The 22,540-nt window shown below is 41.4% G+C and overlaps 1 protein-coding gene across 7 annotated transcripts in view; it reads left to right on the top strand.

The window, feature by feature from the left end:
* Iqch (IQ motif containing H) overlaps positions 1 to 22,540 on the top strand; it is a 222,292-nt gene that overhangs the window by 42,785 nt on the left and 156,967 nt on the right. The window contains exon 6 of one of the 7 annotated variants that reach the window (XM_029565017.1): positions 18,928 to 19,382. The exons of 4 other annotated variants lie outside the window; for them this stretch is intronic. In XM_029565017.1, the coding sequence (XP_029420877.1) occupies positions 18,928 to 18,939 (12 nt within the window). In that variant the 3' untranslated portion in view covers positions 18,940 to 19,382. Of the gene's footprint in view, positions 1 to 1,751; positions 1,937 to 17,440; positions 17,544 to 18,927; positions 19,383 to 22,540 lie in introns of those variants that run through there. 2 more of the 7 variants (XM_029565016.1, XM_029565015.1) reach the window with 2 other exon arrangements.

Consider the following 22,540-nt stretch of genomic DNA (forward strand, 5'->3'; position numbering starts at 1 on the left):
GTCACTAAAAATAAAAAAGGGAATAATTGCTGAGATGGAGTTAACGTAACAGATGACTGTAGTCAGCATCCTCCCAGCCTAGATGTGGCAAAGTGAAGGTCACCCCCATTTCAGATGACAAAGAGGGAACATTTTGTTGGTAAACAAATTAATCTTTGGAAAGGTCGCCATTTGTTTGAAGTTTTTATCCAGTCCTTGTCATCTGGAATCAGAGATTGACTGTCATTTCACCAAGCAGGGGTGCAGGGGAGGCAGACAAAGCTGCTTCTGTACATATCAGCATTCCTTGACAAAACTCCGTGCCTGATTGTGATGCTATGGGCTGCTGGTTTACAGCTGTCTCCGGACAGGAACGGAGGCCCACCCCTGAATTCCAATAAGATGGGCCTGCATGTTCCGCCTGCTGTAAGCTGGCCCTCTGCCCACAAGTAAAATGTATTGTAGTTCAAGCCAGCAATTATCTCTTTTACTTCCTTCTGTGCTGCTTCTGTTCCCTTTTTCCAAACACAGATGTGGGTATTCACTCAAGTTCTGCATCTATTCTTCCTCACACCTGCCAGGGCAGGATTTTGACAGAGGCAGAGTTTGAGGGAGCCAGCAGGCAACAATCAGATGTAATTTCTTTGAGAGCAGTTTTTAAAAAAGGAAATGTTGATTTTTTTTTTCCAGGAAATGTGGAGTCAGCATCTTGGTCCCCCTCCCTTTCCCAGGAGCATTTGGTAAATTAAATTAGTTGAACAAAAGGAAATAGCTTTAAAGACATTCTGAAATGCCACATCCTATTTATGGCACACAGTTATTACCCAAGGACTGTGATGGCATGCACGGCATCCCCACCTCTATCAGTTGCAGACAGCCTTCTCTTCAGGTTATGCAGAGAACATTTTTGAAAGCATAGCGCCTCTTCATGCCCTTCCAGACTCACAATCTGTAATGGCAATATGGCAGTGATGGAGGTGGAAAAAGTGGAGGTGGCGGAGGAGGTGGTGGTTGTGGTGGTGAGGGTGGAGGTGGAGGTGGTGGAGGTGGTGGTTGTGATGATGGTGGATGTGATGGAGTTGGTGATGGCAGAGGTGGTCAATGTCTGTGTATGCTACTGCTATTCTTGTAGCAACGGGAGAACTAAGAACCATGATGTAACAGTGGCTGATGTTCAACCCTTTTACAAAACTCCATGTTTTTGGAGCATGGAAAAGTCATCAGAGGCTGTGCCTTCAAAAAATGTTCACAAAATGCCAGGCTCTCGTAAGCTTTGTAGTTTCTCTTGAAGGCCATTGTTGGAGCTTCTGGGGGTAAGATCCTGCATGCATTCTCCAGCTGACCCCAGGTCAGGTTCAAAATACTTCTTAGCATTTAATCTGGTGATTGTGGGTCACACTATCCAATGTGAGCCTCACTAGATGGGGACTGCCCTTGACTCAACCTCCATTTCCTCACATGTAAAATTTCCTGTGGGGAGAGTATCTACTTCATGAGATGGCACCGAGATGCACCTAAGTTAGCAAAGGTCTTGGTACAAAGAAATACTCTGAAAAATATTAGTTCTTACTATTGACAATCCTCACATATTATCTTGTGCCATTGCTTTACTCTGTCATTAGCACTTATATTTTTGTTGGGACCAGGGGAGGGCAACAGCATATTGCTGAGGTCCATTCCAGCAGTACTATTTAATATTTCATGTGACAGTGTCTTCTTTCCCACACAAATATTTTGAAAGGAGCCTAGTTTCTGTGTTTTTAATCCTCCAGTGGACAGTGCTTCCTACAGAACAGTGCCGAGAAAAGGATTGGTTTATTCTTTCACCTGTCCAGTCCCTGCTTTGAAGCTGTGAGCCTGATGTTGTATTTCAGAGTGAAGTCCTGATTTTGCCTGGTTGCTCAAGGTCTCATCCTGAGGAGCCATCTAGGTCCTAGTGAAATGACCAGACTCCTGGATTTGCAGCACAGCCTTGCCACTGACTGTTTCCAGGAACGTCCCTCTAGCTCCGTCATTTTCACTTTCTTGTTTTATGGGGAGCCAAATAGATGGGGTGGCAGCTGGTGTGGAAGGGGCTTCGGATCAAGAGCTTGAGTCTGTTAAGCCACAGGTAAGCAAATTAACCTCCTGAGTCCCTCAGCTTCTTCTGCAAAGCCAGGATAATGACGCCTACCAGGTACAGCTGTTAGGGGACCACAGAAAGTATCTTAACACTACTGGCATGTAATAAACATCTAATAAAATTGTTGCCTTTCTAAAAAGTGAATTAGCATTAAAATCTGTCTGTTTCTCCCTTCTTCACACCTGTGCTTTCAGAAAAGGAACTCCTTTCACCTCTAGCACAATGAGAGAGCAGGGCTTACAGCTTCCAAATTGTCACAGAGAACTACAGTGAGTTTCAGAGACACTGTGAGCATTTAAGTCACAATTCATTTTTATGACAAACCATTTAAGCTTTTAAAAAGTGCAGCCAATAGCAACATGCTTATTTAAGTTAGATACCAAATTGAAATGCATTAGACCACCAGTGGGTTAATTTGTATTGTCGAGTTAATCTTGAGAGAGAGAAATAGAGAGATGAATGTACATGTGTGTGCGTGATTGCAAATATATGCATTGTGTATACATTTGAATTTCTTACAAGTTCCTTTTTATTAGATTGTAGCTCTGCACTGGTCGTATTTAGAAATTCATATGGACTATAATAGTCATATATGTGCATAAACAAGGATTAAAGGAGCTGATTTTCATGTCCAGGTCTTAAGGCAGTGCCTGGCCCCTAGGAGGCATTCTGTAAACACTAACTGATAGGTCTCTCAGAGCATGTGTGCACTTCCATCAATTAAAAGCCAGGAGAGTTCTTGGATGGCTGCTCTAGGTACGGCATACTTGTCAACTGTGCAGTGACAGCTGTAGATGTCGCAGCATGATAACATGCATTAGACATGGCTTCGTCACTCACTGTAGGTGGAGTCTTTCATGACTTCAAGTGAGCTCTTGCTTTATTTTGCAGCCCAGGTAGAGTGTTAATTTGTTGACAACTTCAGATATCAGTCAGCAGTACAGCATCTTCTCAAAATTTGGTCTAAATGCCCCAAATAGAATTAGATTGTTTTTGAAATTTGGGTAAATATGTGACAGAGAAGGTACTAAGATAATTGAAAGGGAATTAAAATGGAACCTGATGGACCATCATAAAATGACATGACACAAATGCTTTGGGTTATTCAGTCTTTCAATAATGCCAGCATATTAAGTGTGCCAGGTACCATACTAGGTGCCTTATGCATACTCTCTTATTTGACCTTTGCACCCATGAACTATACACCATATGTAACCATTTCACAGACAAGGAAACCGAGGAGAAGGAGAAGCCAGTTGTTTAAGATTATTCAATAAGGGAGGGTGTTCTGAACTCATATTAGTTATGAACTCTCTTCATCGAGTCTCCCTAATGACCAATGAACCCTTAGTTATTAAGGAATATGAGCTGTTACTAGATGTTGTTAGGGATTCTAGTTTGAAATAAACCTCTCTGCTATTCTTCAAAGTATCTAGATCATTTTAACTGAAGGGAATCCTAAGATTGTAAGTACCATCAATTGCTATCTCTTTGAGATTGCTTATCTTTTCATATCAGGACTTTTTCCATTTTATTTAGGCAAAATAAAGTATATAAATAAATTGTACACAGAGATGGGTATATGACTACAGTTATTTATGTCTTGCTTTTATATTTTGCCTTCATTAAAACAGTTTAATGATTTCTAGTACTGACTGATATTCATGTAGATATATTTAATTATGCGAAACATTTGAGTGATAAATATGTAGTTTGTAATATGAGTATTTATATGATAATTATATACACTTATAATCTATGTACTTCTTTTTTTGTTTTTTGTTTTTTGAGACAGGATCTCACTATGTAGTCTTGGAATTCATTATGTAGACCACCAGGCTGACCTCGAACTCATAGAGCTTTGCCTACCTCTGCTTTCTGAGTGCTGGGATTAAAGGGTGTAATGTTACACATGGCCTTGTACTTCTATTTTTAAATATGTGAAATTCAACATAGAGACTTGTGATGAATTCTTATGAAACTTGCATTTATTCCTATATCAGCATTCTATTCAAGGCAGCATCTGAGAAATAAAGTCTACTGCTGAAAATAAATGTGAAACCTTTGGCATGGAGTTTGACCTCTCCCATGTGTAGTTTTTCACAAGAACAAATCCTCTATTTAATTAAAACGAAGGAGTTAGGCTTTACTGAGGGATTTCAAGCATGAGTGGACAGGGAGAAGGATTTGGGGGTTCAGGAAGGAGCCTTACACAGCTCTGAATTCACCCTGGGTCAGTAGCTACCCACTCTCAGGACTAAGCCCACTCCCTTAAGTGACCCAATTTTCACTTTGTGCCTGGAACTGTAGACCTGAGCATTTGAGTCCCTGCTAAGAGATAGTGTTTCTGACCTCATAATTACACTTTGAAGAACCAAAAACTAGGTAGGCAGAGGGGCCTAAGTCAACACATTCACACACACAGTCACACATTTATACATATATACATACACACATTCTTATACCTACACACATTCACATACATATACATATTCACATACATACACAGTTTCACATAATACACATATTCACATACACAAACACATGTACACATTCATATACACAAACACAATATAGATTTATACACATTCATACATATACGCACATAGAGAAATGAGACCTCTATCCTAAGGGGACCAAGGTTAGAACTATATTTCAGCTTATATATAATCAGTTTTCTATTTACTTTATTATTAATTAATTAGTTTGATTTTTAAGACAGGGTCTCATGCAGCCCAGGCTGGCCTTGAATTCCTGATCTTCCTACCTCCATCTCCCAAGAGCTAGAATTACAGCATGCAAAACCAAACCTGGTTTTGTTTTCTGTGTATTTTATTTCATACATATATAAAACATTATTCTGATAAAGAGTTCATAGAATTTATTAGACTGCCAAAGAGGTAACTTCTAATACGAACTTTCTATGATTGATCTTTCACACAAATGGCCAGTATGGTACAAATAATATATCAGAACAAAGAAGTATCCTAAGAAGAGCTCTATTGTTTATATATGAAATATTCACTTCTCTTAGTTGATGATACAAAAAACTTACCAAAAAATGTATACCTCTAGACTGAAAACTCCAGACTTTTATAAGAACTGTAACCATGAGAGAAAATAGAAAGCTTCATGCTTTGAGCCAGGCATGGTGGCTCATCCTATAATCCCAGCACTTTGGGAGGCTGAGGCATGAGGCTCACACCAAGTTCAGGGCCAGCCTACGCTACAATGTGAGACTCTACCTCAAATAAACAAAACGAAATAAAAATCTTTATGATTTCATCTTACTATGGGGCTTTTCTGTTGTAAGGGGGAAAATGGAACAACAAAAAATACATTACAGTAAGTATTCTGTTTAAAATGAAGCAAAGAAGAATTCCACAGCGAGAGGCTCTGTAGCATTAGCCACAAGAGAAGTGTGCCTAACAAAAGTGTTTCCATCGTGCCCCAGGTTAATTATCCTCTAAGAGGTACTTGAGATGAATAAATACTACCGCTGTGTTCTCCAGCATTCTAACCCCATTGTTCCTTAAACTGTGCTTGAGTTCAAGTATACATTCCTAGCCTTCCAAAACCTCTCTGGTCGAATAGAAAGGAGTGCCATAGCACAGTGATTCACTGTGCACTTCCTTTAAAAGCACAGCTTCAGAGTTACAATATGCAGTGTAAACCCAGAAGATATTTCCTTCGAGGTGACCCCCTTAGTCGGTTAAGTTGTGGCAGAGATACTAGATTTATATAATCTTTTCATTTCTACCTCTATCATGAACCAAATGACTATAGCCAGTGCTTAGAGATAAACTGGAGTCCAAGGACTTAGGTTCAACACTGTTCCTTGCCACTGCCACAAACCACCTTGTCATGTTACCATAAGCCTGTCACTTGGTCTCCAAAGACCAAGAGGTCTCCTTTCTCTTCTTTTTGTGTGTTGTGTGTGATATGTACATCTGTGTGTTTCAGTGCGTGTGTCTATATGTGTCTTCTGTCACTCTCTGCCTTGTCCTTGGGACTGGGTCTCTTACCGAGCTGAAATTCACTGTTTTGGCTAGGCTGGCTGGCCAGTGAGCTCCTGGGATGGGCCTTTCTCCACCCCCCACTGAGGTTATAGGCATGCATACGTGGCCATGCCTGTTTTTTTATGTGGGTCCTGGCGATTTGCACTCAGGCCCTTATGCTTGCCCACTGAGCCATTTTCCTAGCCCAAGATGTTTTATTTTTATATTGAGAAGATAAAGTGACTTGTTCAGGGTTACCGTCGAGGCTACAACCTGTACTGTGTGTCTCTTAGACTAATGTGTTGGCCTTCTAGAATGGCCAGATCCTCACAGGAAACCAAGTAGTAATCAGTGAAGCTGACGGATGGAGGCACACCCAAAGAGAGGCCTCAGCAGAACTACTGCATGCGGCAGGAGAAGTGGTGTGCTGCAGTCTAGGAACAGAAGCAGCAGAGGCAGGTAGAATCAGAGTACTTGTGGAGGAAGGCTCACATTTTCCCAAAAGGAAAAAACTTCAAGACATGGTTGGATATGAAGGACTCACTGATGGATGGCCTTGGGTAGGTCGCTGAAATCTAATTGTATGATCTCAGCCAGGATCATAAAAGGAAGGGCTTAAGGCACACAGCTGAAATTAGACCTTTTCTCCACTGCTCTGACTGAAGGGCATCTTTAGAATTCTTCAGAACAATCTCTGCCCCTTGATGTTCTCATTGATTATTACCCTTTATTTCCTCTCCCCTCGGCTATAAAGCAATAGTACTTTCTGGAATCACATTATCTCCTGAACTTGTTAGAGATGTTCACAAAATGGTCTAATTAGAGTTCCGCAGGCACCCCTCTCCCTGACAATTTGCATAAGGCTCTGTCCCTCTCACATGAATGGCCAATCTAGTGGGATGACTGAGATGTCCCCTCAGCTGTCTTGCTTTCATCCTCAGTGCCGAATGCTCTAATATGCATGACTCTACCATGTCTCCAACCCTCATCTCTACACAGCATTCCTTCCTCATTAGCCAGAGCAGGACTTGTTGGGGTGGGAGTAGAGGTGGCAAGAAAGGGTAGAGAAGAGGGTGGGTGAGCCCATGAAAGCACTTTCTGCTCTCTCTTCCACTCTCCATTTCCACAGTTCCAATATCCAGATCAGCACTGGACAGCCATTTCTGTGGCATGGCCCTCACACCAGCTTTCTTGTGTCCAAGCTGCTCATGCACAGCTGTGCCTCAGAAACTAGCTTCATCCTAGTATTTTTTTGTTTACAGAAAAATTCATTTTTAATACAATTGACACTGAGATGCACATGCATTTCTAATCTCTATATATCTGATTATTACTAGTGACAGTTACTTTCTGAGCTCCTTGGCGTCTGAGCATGGATGTAAAGTCATCAGGTAGATTTCAATGGTAATGTTTTTCACATCTACTAATTATTAAGGAGCAAATTTTTATGCTTTGAAGAATTTTAAAAAAAATTTAATTAATTTATTTTTACACCCACTTCCCAGATAGCACCCTCCCATAGCCTCCCTCCCCCGACTAGAGCCCTTATACTCTGATATCCCTGCTACTGTCTGCTGTGTTGTCGGCACCCCTAGCCATTCCCTAGTATTTTCTACACACGGTATGTTTTCAGTTTTACTGTCTGTGCTAAATAGAAAGAAAATGGACAACAGTATTTGTGAAATAGAAATTTTACTTCTTGACTTTCTTCCATTTGTAAGAAATTTAAAATAAACATTTAGAAAATGTCATTTAAAATTGGAATCACAGTGTAGGTGTCCTGGGCTAGGCAGGTAGTAAATGACAGAGTGACTGATTATACAGTCTAGCTTCATAGTGCTCAAGTCCTAGAGCTAGGTCCTCCTGCAGGTGGCATCACCTGCGCTAACCCTTCGCACCTGGGTTTTCAGAAGAAGCTAAAAGTTATGCTGGGTGTGGTGGCTCACACTGTTAATCCCAGCACTTGGGAGAGAGAGACAGGTGGCTTTCCATGAAAGCAAGTCCAGCCTGGTGTACACAGTGAGTTCCAGGCTAGCTAGGGCTACAGAGAGACCCTGTCTCAAAATAAAAGCTAGAAGTATATGTGGGTTTTTTTTTTCCTGAAATTTCCTGATTTAAACACATTTGTTCAGATGATTCTAAAAAATTATATTGGGCTGGAGAGATCAGTCAGTAAAGTGCTTTCTCACAATCAAGAGGACCTGAGTTCAATCTCCAGAACTCATGTAAAAATGTTAGACGTGGTTGCACATGCTTATGATCATAGTTCTGGAGAGGCAGAGACAGACAGTGGCTCCCTGGGACTTGCTGACCAATCGGTCTAGCCTAATTGGTGAGACCTCAGCCAATGAGAGACTCTGCTTCAAAGGAGACAATACCAAGGTTGTCCTCTGACAACCTTGCACATCTATGTACCTACACAAATAGGAACACACACATGCACACACACACACACACACACACACACACACACCATAATAAAAAAAAATAACCCTGTGTAGTTTAAAGAAAGCATTCTCCAGGCCATTTCTGTTTTACAGGCCCCAAATTTACATTACTGCTCTACAAAGAGGAGAGGTTATGGTTTGGGGGTATTGATGTCACTGGGGGGTTGGCCAGCAGGTAGAGCCTCCTACAAAGTTCTTTTTTAGTGCAGCTCAAGGAATAACCCTTAACCTACAGGATTAGGATTTGATTTTGTCAAAGTTAATCATCCCTTGTGTACCACAGCATGGAAGGACACTATAGACTGGAATGCCACTTCATGTATCCTAAGAAGAGCTATAATGGTCAAACAGATCTGACTGCTCAGTCTGATCTGATAGGCAGTCAGCAGCCTTAGTAGAGGGTATATAGAAAGCCCCCTCAGAAGGCTGCTTGGTGAGCAGGGACTCTGAGGCAGAAGCAGGGGGGTCTTCACAGTAAGCAAATGACAGGTGCACACTCTGGAAGCGCCCATCTGTGAAGCTACAACTACCAAAGGGATGGGAGTCTATTCCTAGAAAGTGGGTGCTATGTGCACACTGAGAGATCCCAGCTCTCTGACTCAACTGTAAATAGCTACTGTCTGCTTGAGGCTGACTATGTGAATTGTGTTGTGCTGGCTCATGTATCACATTAACCCTCATGAGATCAGTGGTGATATCTCTATCTGACTGGTAAAGAGTCTTCAGATTTGAGAAATTAAGTTATTTGCTCTGATAATATCACAAGTAAGTGGAAGAAGACTTGAAATCCTAATACCAGAGTCTGCATTCTTGGTCATTGCTTTCCTGTTGGCTGCTTTCCTACTATAATAGGTCACTCACCTTCCACTGACCTCCTGTGTCCCTAATAACACCAATCTGACTGCATCCCTCTTTGGAGGCAGTTTCTTAAGTTGGCTTCTTTGTAGAGCTGACTACATTGATCATGCATCTTATTTTGCTAGTTTAATACTTAGAGCTGGGGTGAGGGTTGACACATTACCTGGTCACTCACCTATACTTCCTACCTAAGTAAAATTCTTCCAAGAGAATGAGAAAAGCCCCTGGAACCAAGAGGTTCATGAAGAGGAAAAAGAAAGATAAAAAGTGAAGTATTCTTTAGAGAGAGTTCTTTAATAAAAATTTTTTATTTATTATTTTTATTTTATGTGTATGAGTATATTGCCTGCATGTATGTGTGCCTGTGTCATGCAATGCCAGCAGAGGCAAGAAGAGGGCATCAGATCCCCTGGAGCCGGAGTTATGGATGGTTGTTAGCCGCCATGTGGGTGCTGGCAGTCAAATCCAGGTCCTCTGCAAGAGCAGCCAGTGCTCTTAACTGCTGAGTCATCTCTCCAGCCCACTGAGGGAGATTCTTGGTAAGCAACTGCTTTTCTTGGTAAGCAACTGCTTCCCTTCCCATGTTCCCTAAGCTGCCAACTACAGCTTCTCCTCCTTCCATGTCCAGAATATGAGAAGCCTGGGCATGTGTAGTAGCTGCATTAAGATACCCTCAGGCTTCCCATGAGCTTACCTGGGGACAAACCACTTTAGGATTGGTTCTAAGAAAGCTCTTCTCCAAGTTCCCAAATGTCCTAGTTCAACTCTAACTTACAAAGGGGTCAATCCTTATAGAATGTCCTCAAGGGAGATTGTAATGTGAAAGCCCAGAAAGTCATGAAGAAAATAGCATCCTAGCTCTTCTCCACTAACAGGAAGGCATCCTCATAGTTAGTGCTGGATTGGTTTAACAGGACCTTATTTAGAAGGAGGCAGGTTGGGATTTTTCAGTAAGGGATTTTCCAAACTGGAATCCTTTTGTTTATGGAAGTATCATGTCATCTAAGCATGGAAGTCCTGGAGAAGCACCTGTTACCATCTTTTAATCATCTTGGGTTCAGTATTCCATTTACACACACACACACACACACACACACACACACACACACACACACATATATATATTCGTCTTTTTGAGACAGGGTCTCCCTGTAGCCCCAGTGTTTTTAAGTGTTGAACCTAGGCTTAAACAGGAGGGAAGATAATGCCCTCAACAGCCTCCACTCTCCAGTCCTGAATATGTACTAGACTCCTAACCATACTTCTACTTCAGGCAGACCCATCTCACCAACTCACAAAATCATGTGTGTTAAGGAATAGCAGTTAAATTAAATTTGCCCAAAGTCTAACATTTAAAAGTCAAGTTAACCAGCCTGACTTCCAAGCTGGCAGCTTCACTCCTTAGTCCATGCTGCCACGCGGTCTCTTTGAGAATGGTGATTCTGACCTGCAAGAGAGGAGTAGATCCGGCACCCACTTAAGAACCGCTTCCTTAAGTGGCTGAAGAATTTCATAAAAAGATTTCTTTGCCATCGTCTAGGATGGAAGTGAAAGAGTTAACCTAAGACATGGGATAAGAGGGTACTTGTAAGCCTCCTGAGGGCAGGAACTGTATCATCAAGAATAGTGCCCAGCATAGTGAGGATTTGATATAAATTTGCTGTATATGGTTAATGACTTTGAATAACAACTGGTTAGTTCAAGTCCTGTGTGACTGAGGTAGGCTGTGTTAGCTTAAATGGTAATGAAATACCATGTGCTTCTTTTGACTGCTTTTGTAGAATACTTCTCTTTCTGACTATAAAAAATGGCTTCCAGGGCCTTCCAGATGGCTCAGCAAGTAGAGAAAGTTGCTTGTACAATCCTGACAATCCCTGGATCCCACAAGGTGGCAGGAGAGAACAATTTCCCCAGAATTGTCCTCTGACCTCCAAAAGCATATTGAAGCACATGTGGACCTGCACTCATACAAGCAGACATATACAAAAAACTTTTTTAAAAGCTAGTCCAATTTTTTCCAGGTAGAGTTAATTTTCCCTTGTCTGGATCATGACAGCATGTGGCTACTGCATTTACACCTAGTGCCTTGCTGGAAAAGACCTTTTAATTTTCTTCTTGCTAGTTCTCCTGCAAGGCAGGGGTCATTGATTTTTTTTTCCATTTTTGTATTCGCTATAGTCTTTACAAAATGCTTATATGTAGTAAGTGCTTACTGAATGATTTATTTAGCTTAATATAATCAGATTGGATGAGTGAATGGGAAGGTTTTGTAGAGAAGTGAAGAGGTGGTGAGGGTTTAGTTTCAGGAGCATGTTTTGAATGCTATTTCTCCCATCTCTTCTGCCCCAGCTCCCAGCCAAGTATATCACTTCCCTTCTGTGGCTGTAGAATATTCCTAGGTTTGCTCGTTGAGAGTGAGTCCAGAGCCCAGAGCACAGGTGGTCAACAGAGCAGTTGATTTTAGGAAGAAAATATAAGTTTTGTTCACTCTAACATCTCATTTTCTTTTAACTATTTTTATTTTATTTTAAATCATATGTTTGTGTGTGTTTGTGTGTGTTCGTGCATGTACATTTGAGTACTGGTGCTCACAGAAGCCAGAGGAGTTGAAGCTCCTGGAGCTGGAGTGACGGGCCACCAGATGTAGGTTCTGGGACTCAAACTCAGGTCTTCTGCAAGAGCAGTATGTGCCCTTAACTGCTGAGCCATCTTTCCATCCCCTAATACGTGATTTTCTGATTATAGCACTTTTCCACATTCTCACAGAAGAAAATCTGGCAAATACAAAGGTAAAAAGACAAAAAGCTATATGACTTCAATCCCACCCAGACACAGATGGTATTAAAAACATGTTAGTAGATGTATTTCTTTCCCTTTTCCTTTTCACCCTGCCTCTCTTTTTTCTCTCATATTAAGTAGAAATGTACCTAGCAAAAATATTAAAATCAAAAGTGCAGGACCCTTGCGAACAAAGCTCCAAAACTTTAGTGAGCCACATCCAAGAGCCCTTGGATAAATGGATGATGTATCACACTCCCTAAAAGGAAAAGCACTTGTAGTAGGTGTGCCAACTCTTCCACATCTGTCTTCATATCTCATGTAATTCCAGTGAAAACTCTTATGGGTTCTATTGGCTTCAGTGAAATACTAATTTTTTCAACTTGCCAATGTTTATAATTTTGAGGAATGAATGAGCAAAAATAAGATTTCTCTCCCCACCAGAAAGATTAATGAAGGTAAACTTTTCATACCACTTAGTAAAACACATGATAAAATTACAGTAATTATGATAGCATTCTATGGATAGAAAAATTAACAGAGAGGCCAGTGGAATAGAAAAGTGGACATAGAGGTAGTCAATCTATAGTCAATACCTTTGTGTAAAAAACAACTTCAGGCTGATAAAGGAGACACTAGAAATCAGTGGGGGAGGGCTGAGCCACTTGGAAAAGGATTTAGAGACCCAGCATTAAGTTAAATACTAGCCTTGCACCCTACACCAAGAAAACTCCAGATGGATTAAATTAAAATATTTTAAAGAAAAAGAAAAAAGCAATAAAAAAGAGAACTACTTTTCAGGCTAGACAAACGTAGATTTTTTTAAAGCACTATAGCCTCATGTAATATTAACATGCTTCGCGTGTGTGTCTGTGTGTGTCTGTGTGTGTGTGTCTGTGTGTGTGTGTCTGTGTGTGTGTGTGTGTGTGTGTGTGTGTGTGTGTGTGTATGGGTAAGAAGAAGGCTGTGTTTATACTGGTCTCCAATCCTGAATCTGTTCTGAAATTCTATGTAATGTTTGGGCAAATTATTTGTATTTCTGAAGCATTTGATCATTTGTAACTTTGAGATGTGGAACCAGGTCACCTGTGATAGCTCCCGCTTCTGACCACTGCAGCTCTGACTCTGGTCAGTCTGCTTCCTGGGCAACCTTCCTTTCCCATTTGAGAGCATCAGACCATGACATGGAAAACAGAAAAGCAAGCACAGTGAAACTGTCTACTACTCTGACTGCAGAAATATTTTTGTGTGTGTGCATATTTATTTATGTACATGTATGTGGGCATATGTACGGGTTCATACATGTGGAGGGGTTCACACCTGTATAGAGGCCGGACAGTGCATGTGAAAGCCAGAGGGTGATGCCGAGTGTCTTCCCCAATCGCTTCTCCTTATTTTTTGAGACAGGATCTCTCACCGAACCTGGAGCTCACTGGTTAGCTAGACTGGCTGACCCTAACCCTAACCCTAACCCTAACCCTAACCCTAACCCCTAACCCCTAACCCTAACCCTAACCCTAACCCCTAACCCTAACCCTAACCCTAACCACTGTCCCCACCTCCCCAGTGTTGCCCACCCAGCTTTTTAATGTAGGTTCTGGGAGTCCAGACTCAAATCCTCATGTTTGTACTCTAAGCACTTAACCAGTCAGGCTATCCCCCAAACCCTGAAGAAATAATTTTACAGAGGTATTGTTTTTCCTTTCTCGTGATGTATTTAGCACAGTGTTGGCTGAGTGCCTGTTGTATACCTCCTGTCCTAGTCATTGTTACCTGCATGTCAAAGATATTACTCCCATTTCACACATCAGAAACTCAGTATCCCACAGGAGCAGCTACAGGACCAACCACATAATTAATAGGTATCTCTCAGAACTTGCGATGCTTTTTCTTTTGGCAATACGGTTCATAATCTAGAAAAGCTATTCTCAGAAAAACTACAAAAGGACAAACTCTTATGCACATTTGTGTCATTTTGATGATCAAATTATCATCCTTAAAGTTTATTTCACTGATAATTGAGCTAATGTCATATTTTTATATGGACTTGATTTGTATTTGAGGTTAATTCTTTCATCAACTTCAGAAAAAAACACCTCATCTATACATGTGTAGCCTACTTTCAAGTGCTTAGGCATCTCTTCCACAGCCTTTACTGATACTGTGTAGAAATTATGGCAAAGCCCAGTGGAGTCATTGAAGTGGAAGTCTCAGTACTGCTCAGGAAGGGGTGCCAAATTAAATAAAAAGAGTTGCAGCAGCTCTGCAGCTGTGTGCCAACCCAACTGCTGGTATGAGGTAAATGAGGACCAACTTCATTTCACTTATGACCCCAGCCAGTATTTAAACAAGAATGCCTAGAGACTGGCACGCTGCTCCGCAGTGAGGGAATAAACAGCAACAATAATTATGATTAATGATAAACTCACAGAATCTTTCCTAGGTCTGAACTGGCAGGTTTACTTTCAAATTCATTTCCCCATGAGCTCCCAGGTGTGTGTACTTCCATGTGTTTTCAGGTGTAAGAGTGGAGTGGGTGAAATGGGCAGTTTTTTATTATTCTTTGGCCATTACTTTCCCAGCTGAAATTTTCTAGTAGAGTGCCACAAATACATATTGTTATACATAATAAGAAAAAGTCGCACCAAAACTAGAGTTTTGTTAGGTTGTATCTATTGGAGTGTTTTGAGTCCTTTGTGTATCAAGCTCCTTTGATGACAGTTTTATGTAAAATCAGGCCATCACATCTTTCAACTTTGCAGAATAGCCTAATATTAACAAATATAGTTAGCAACATACTTGTGTATTAATCCTCAAAGGAGTTTTTACAAACCATATTCCCAAAGAATATTAATTCCTTGGAATGATAATGTTCTGTGGGATATGTAGTCCTGTGAAAGGAACATTTCTTGGTCCCATAAAATTGGGGAACACAGGCTAAAGAAAGTCAGGCTGATTTGTACCATCAGGCCACCTGGAGTCACAAACCGATGCGCACTGTGGCTCTTTAGGAAAGTACATGCAATCAGGGATGTTCCTAGACGTCCTTAGAACATTTTTCTGCAGAATAGCTCACCAAACTGTATTCTGCAAGCAGACTTTGGAAAATTTTTCTTAAGTGCTAGATTTTACTATTTTAATAAGAAAAAGATTCTAGACATTTTACATACCTTCTTCAGTCACATTTTCGCTGGATGTTAATATTTTCTTTAGGACCTCATAATAAACACCAATTTTTGCATGATGTGGTATTGAGCCTCTAAGTGTGCAGATACATGACATTATTGGGCCTGTAAATGTGCAGATGCTCACACTTGAGACTGCCATGTGTTCAAAGCAGTTCTCCTCCACCATTGCCTCTATTCACTACATTCTTTGACTCTGTTCACAATCCTCTGCTACTAATGCCTCCTTTAGCATCCCAGGAACTTTCCAGCTCTGAAAACAGTGACTCCCATGTACATTTCTCTTTCTTCTTCTTTCTCACCTTCCTCCCTCCTCTTTCCCTCCCTTCCTCTCTTCCCTGAAGCCTTCCTGCCTGGGTTTTGGCAAAAACTGTTACTAGAAACAGACAATGGCAACATTGTTTTCTCAGGTTATTTAATCAACCAATTCTACTTTATGAAATTCTCTTTTCTGTTTGTCTTACAAAAGTTTCGATTAATTTCATGTCCGTATTTGTACCTAACCTATGCAGTTAAGAGTACCAAATACAGCCAGGTATGGAGACACGTACCTTTGTCCCTACACTCAGGAGGCAGAGGCATGCAAATCTCTGTGAGAGTGCCAAATACAGTTGCACACCATTTACTGGGGATATAGTCCAAGAACTGCATTGTTAGGCCATTTGCTCATTGTGGGAACATGTGTACTTAAATAAACCCAGATGGAAGAGCCTACTGTATACCTATACTATATGGTACATATATTGTTATATTAGTTTCCTAGAATGAATGTATATTTTGAAAAGGGATTTATTAGACTGGCTTACAAGATATGGGCTGGGTAGTCCAACAATGGCTGTCCTCATGCTGGGGAGGCTGAGAACCCAGGAGCTACTCAGCTCATGAATCTGGATGCTTCAGCAGTCCCAATCTAGTGCTGAAGGCTAGGGAATACCCGGAGAGCCACTGGTCTGTAGTTCAGATTCGAAGGCCAAAAAAGCTGTCTGTAGTTCACACTGGAAGTCTAAAGAAGCTGGATTCTGATGCCAGAGGAGTATGGCGGCAGCAGTAGGGACAACAACAGGATGCGTGCGCTTAGCAGCAGGAGGTGAAGGAGGACAGATCTCCTTTCACCTTGGTAGCCCAGGAGATATACCACCCACTCTGGAGATGGATCTTCCTCTTTCAGTTAATCTTTCCTGGAAATACCCTCACAGACCCACCCAGAGGCCTCTTAGTTGATACCAGATCCAATCAATTTGGCAGTCTGAGTTAGCCATCACAGTTGTGCTTGTCACTTTCCATTGCTGTGAGAAAACACCTGAGAAAAACAACTTAAGGGAAGAAAGATTTATTTTGGTTACAGTCTCAGAGGTTTCAGTCCACGGTTGCTTGTCTCCACCACTGTGGGTCTGTGGTAAGGCAGAGCATCATGACCAAGGTGGTGTAGTGGAGCAGGGCTGCTCACTTCACAGTAGCCAGGAAGCGGCTAGAAAGTGAGAAGAAGGGCTCATGGACAAGATGGATTTTTCAAAGGCATGTCTAGTGACTGTCTTCCTCAAGGTAACCCCCACTAGCAGCATAGCCCATTTAGATAAGAATTTATCATGGACTAGTCTATTAATGAGGTAGGCACACTCATGGTCCAATCAGCAGCGCCACCAAGCTTAGAACCAAGCCTTCAACACACAAGCCATTTGAAGGGACATGTCTTGTTCAAACCATATAGCTTATTACTCCTAAGGTCACAATGAACAAAGCAACATGAAGATGGAATCAAGCATAAGAAAAGATGATGCAGTGAAGAGACACTGTAAACATAGGCATTTGAGGCCTCTGACTGAACACCCCAGAATGGTGACCACATCCAATAATTAGAACACAAGTGTAAAAGGCACACACTAAAAAGTACAGCATAGTGAATACATAAGCCGGTAGCAGTGTTGGGCACTGCACATTCCTCTGTGTGTCATGCTTTCTCACAACTGGCTGCATGGTAGGCTTACACCAGCATCACCACGGGAGTGAATAATGTAATGCACTAAGATTTATGAGCCCATGATGTGACCTAATGAGCTGACTGTCGTTTCGTAGGTCTGCCATTGGCAGAAGCCTCACTGTGGCACATGACCATGTGGACCCTGAGTAACGATCATTTCTATCACATGCCTTCCTAACCTGGCCTTTGAAGTTCATGTCCCTATGTAATGAGACTCCTGAAGGGTTGACATTTACCTTGCCAACTGTATCATTTTTATTTCTAGTGCTACGTATGTGTTAGTCTCTGTATGACTCCCCATTGTTCAATCATGATGTTACTTAATCAATACAGGGGTATTCAGATTTGTTTAATCTATCAATTTTGATAGGATGGATGTTTAAAGAAATTTTCTCAGCTTTTCACATTGTCGAACTTCTAGTCCTAAAGTTATTAAAGTATCCCTTTGTTATTATTAAAAATGCTTGTTGGAAATTTAGTTCAGTATCTTTTTTGTTTCTTTCTATTTCATCATGATTCACACTTGTCTTTTTCCTAATTACTTTTGCTTGGGCTTCTCAATTTTATTATCACTTCGATTAATCTTTTTTTTATTTGGAGTGGGTTTTTTGAGACAGAGTTTCCTTGTAGCCCCAGCTGGCTGGAACACGCTATGTAGACCAGGTTGGTCTTGATCTCACTGAGAGATCTGCCTGCCTCTGCCTCCCAAGTACTGGAATTAAAAGTGTAGGGCACCATGCCCAGATTACTAATCATTTTTAAGAACCAATTTTTGACTATGCTAATTTTATAAGTTATTTCCTACTCAAGTACTTTAAAATTCCATTGCTAAGCTGTTTGTGTTGTGTGCCTTTAATCCCAGCACTTGGGAGGCAGAGGCAGATAGATCTCTGTGAGTTCAAGGCCAGCCTGGTCTCCATAGTGAATCCAGGCCATCCCTGGCTACAAGGAGACCCTGTCTCAAAAAGACCAAAAAAATAAATAAATAAATAAAATAAATCCCCTTGCTTCTGGCATTAGGATATAGCTTTGGGGTCGAGCAGCTAGCTGCCTAGCATGTGCATGGCCCTAGTTCAACACCCACTATTAAAAGTAAGTAAATTAAAAATAAAGTTGCATTGAAGAAGTCAGGTATGATTTGAGTCCCGGATCTCCTGTGTAGAAGCATTTCAGTTTTCTATTACTGTGACACATTCTCTGAGAAACAACTTAAATTGGCTTCTAGTTCAATTCATAGGCACTTGGCTCCATGTCTCTGGGATTTGATGACGGAGCACATCACAACAGTGGCGGTGAGGTCAGAGACTGTTACTTCATGGTGGCCAGGAAGCAGAGACAGGATATCTGCACTAGTGGGTTGTTTCTTTCTCCCCTTTTATTCTGACAGAGCTCCTAGCTGATGTCCCATTTACAGAGCAGGACCTTCTCCCTCCGTTAATCCCCTCTGGAAACACACAGACCAGGAAATAAGCTTTACTAATCTCCTAGACTTTTCTTAATCCGGTCAAGTTAACGATTAAGATTAATTTTCATAATGTCTTGTTTTCTGGCTACTTTCAAGATTTCTGTCTTTGTCTTCCAGGGATTTGGCTAGGTGTGCCTGTGGGTGGAATTCCTCGTGTTTATCCTGCTCAGAGTTCACTACCTGAAGCTTCTGACCAATCTGCAAGCTTAAGTTTTTCAGAAAATTGAGAGATATGTTACCATTATTTTTAACAATATTTTTCTCTGCAGTTCTGCCTCTCTTCTCCTTTTAGGATTTCAGTTACACACAGATTTTACAGTGTGATACTTGGCACAGGTCACTGATGAGCTAGTATTTTAAAAATAGTCTCTGTTCTTCAGATTTAAGAATCTATTGGGCTCTCTTCTAATTCATTATCCTTTCTTCTGCCCACTATAATCTGGTGTTAATCTTACCCAATAGTTTTGTTTTTTGGAGGCAGGATCTCACCATGTAGCCCTGGCTGGCCTGGAACTTGCTATGTAGACCAGGCTGGACTTCAATTTGTCCTGGAACTCACTATGTAGACCAGGCTGGACTTGAACTCACAGAGGTCTGCCTGCCTCTGCCTCCCGAGTGCTGAGACTACAGACATGTGCACCACCACGCCTGGCAGTTTCTTTCTTTTTAAAAATATTTTACTTATTATTTTTATCTTATGTATACAAGTGTATTGCCTGCATGTGTGTAAGTGTACCCCTATTGTGCAATCCCACAGAGGTCAGAAGATGGTATCAGATGCCCTGGAACAAACTGGAGTTACAGATGGTTGTTAGCCACCATGTGGTACTGGGAACCAAACCTGGGTCCTCTGCAAGAGCAACTAGTGCTCTTAACCACTGAGCCATTTCTCCAGCCCCTAGCCTCAGTTTCTTATATCATATTTTCAATTCTAGAATTTCCATTTGACTTTAACAAATGTTTTTCATGGGCTGGGTGTGGTGGTGCATGCCTTCAATCACAGTACTCAGAAGGCAAAAGCAGGTGGGTCACTGTGAAATCGAGGCCAGCCTGGGATGGTCTACAAAGTGAGTTCCAGGCCAGCTGGGGCTACATAGTGAGACCCTGTCTCAAAAAACAAAACCAAAAAGAAATAGATTTTCATTTATTTGCCAAAATTTTCATCTGTTTATTCATTATGATTATACTTTCCCTTATGATTTAAAAAACTGTGTATAACAGTAGTATTATGGTTTGAATGGGAACTGTCCCCCACCAGCTTCATATGTTTGAACATTTGGTCTCCAGCTGGTGGCACTGTTTTGGAAGGCTGTGGAAACTTTAAGAGGTGAGGCATACTGGAAGAGGTGGGTCGCTTATGGTAACCTGACCTTGCTTCTAGTTTCTCTCTCTCTCTCTCTCTCTCTCTCTCTCTCTCTCTCTCTCTGTGCTGTGTTGGTACTCACAAAACACCCCTCCCCTCCCCTTCCCCCTCTCTCCCTCTCCTCATTTGCTGAGATGTAAGAAGCTTCACACTCATGCTGCCACCTTCCCTGCCATGGTGGACTGTACCCTCAAACCATGAACCAAAATTGGTCCTCCGTTAGATTACTTCTTGTGAGGTATTTGAGAAAGGTAACAAACACAGAAAATTGGTACTGAGAAGTGGGTTCATTGCTGTGGTAGACCTGACTCTGTTTCTTAGACCCCTAGAGCTGGTTTATAGGAAGAATGTGGAACAATTTAGAGCTGCAAGCCAGAGAACCCTTAAGCAGAGCTGAACAGGCAAGTCTGATGGGAACTCAGCAGACCAGAATGCCAACAAATGCTAAGCACAGTGAAAGATTGTATTTAGGAGGTTTCAGAGTAGAACACGGGCTCTACTGGGAAGTGGACTAGAGGCTATTTGTACAACATTCTGGCAGGACTTGGCTATGTTTGGCTTGTGCCCTGAAATTTTGAGATTGAATTCAAAAGAAATGGACAAGTTGTTTGAGAGAATTTCAAGTCAGCACAGCATCCAGGCTGTGGAGTTTGCTTACCCCTCCACTCACTGCTCTTAGCTGGATTTGCAGCGAGAGCCAGAAAGTGGAGCAAAAGATGCGAAAAACGCGCAGCTTGGTGAGAAATAGGGCTTGAACCTGTTAAAACTGTAGACAGGGTGGATTTGGACAAAGAGGTTGCATTGTTTCGGAGGTTACTTAAGATTAATCAAGGATAAACCGTGCACTTTTTCTCCTCGTGACCATGTTTCTTTGTATAAATTGTAACTTTCATTGTTGTAGACATTATAAATGATGCACTTGAATTCTGCTATTTTGTTTTCTAACGTATTGATTATAATTCAAGAAAGAAATTGATTCGGTTAGATTTAAACCTCAGATTCTAAATTCTGTTTTAGTGACAGGTGGCGGTGGAGCTCTTTGCTCAGTTTTTTATCTTTAATTTTTGCATTTTTGTTGAGTTCCTAAGCATCGCTTCCATGTATGTGTGGTTCAGAGTTCAATAAAAGATTTATATGGCATTTATTTGCAAATTTGGGCTCCCCTTCCTTCTACTCCCTTATTTCTGATCTTCTTCCTCTTTGTGATGGCTTGAAACTCCAACCTTTGACTTCTCAAGTCAGTAAGACTGGGACTTTCTTCTTGAATTATAACACACTCCAGCTCACAGGCTTCTGAGAAGGACATCCAGGCCAGAAGGCACAAGTGTGTGAATCTGAATTGGTGTGGTTTCCTTCCTTCAAAACCAGCTCCTTCCAGTCTCTGCTGCTTTCAGCTTTTCCTGGTGCCTTCAAATAGATCCGAAGATTGTGTCTGTAGTTTACATTTGTCTTCAGAAGAGTTCGTTATAAGCTATTCTTTCATTACAAGATAGCTAGGCTGTTGTTTAGTCTTGCCATTGTTTTATGTTTATCAAAAAAGAAATATTTATTATTAATGTGTCAAAGTAATTTGCTCTTTCCTAATAAATCTTAACTGTTTTAAAAGTTTTTAAATGTATTATTATTTTGTGTGTGTGATGTGGGGGGCTGTGTACTACAGCATGGATGTGGAGATCAGAAGTCAACTCGTTGGCCTCTTAAGTTGTTGGTGTTTTTTTTTTTTTTTAATTCTCCTGTGGCACTCATTCTTTAAATGGGATAGTAAGTCAGAATTAGATGAGCTCTGAATTACAGAATGCCTCTGGGATAGCATGCAAATTCTGACATTGTATGTTAAAATGTATTAAGAGAAGGGAAAAGATCACATCTCATTTTCCCAAAGAGATTGCCTTTAAACTTGTAGAAGAAAGAAAGGAAGTTAATAGCAGGTCTGAGAATGCAGAGATTCTAGAAGGAACATGATAAGCAATGCAAAAAGTGGGAGGTTGGAAGTTATAAGTATAATTTGAAGTTTAAACCAAAACCTTAAAGCTCACGCAGCACAATGGTGAATCACACAATCAATTTTGAACCATATGCCCTGGAAATGCTCTCTTCTCGTGGATGCTGGTTATTCACAGTGTTCACTTGGTGGAAGTTCAAGAGGTGACCTTATGATGTATGCCTTAAAAAATGAATGCTGGCTCCCCTATCCTCAGGCCTCTCGGAGTGGGTCCATCGCGGAGCCCTCTGCGCCTTGACTCCCCCGGCCTCATTCGCCCTTCCATCTCCCCCGCTATTCTCTACTCCAAGCTTGGGCCCTGTGCCATTCCTAGTCTTGGGGCCCCAGACACCTGGGGAGCCAGTGCTGCTTCCTGACCCTTTTCA

This window comes from Nannospalax galili, unplaced genomic scaffold (genome assembly GCF_000622305.1).
Source record: "Nannospalax galili isolate Female #2095 unplaced genomic scaffold, S.galili_v1.0 scaffold54, whole genome shotgun sequence".
NCBI classification, from domain to species: domain Eukaryota; kingdom Metazoa; phylum Chordata; class Mammalia; order Rodentia; family Spalacidae; genus Nannospalax; species Nannospalax galili.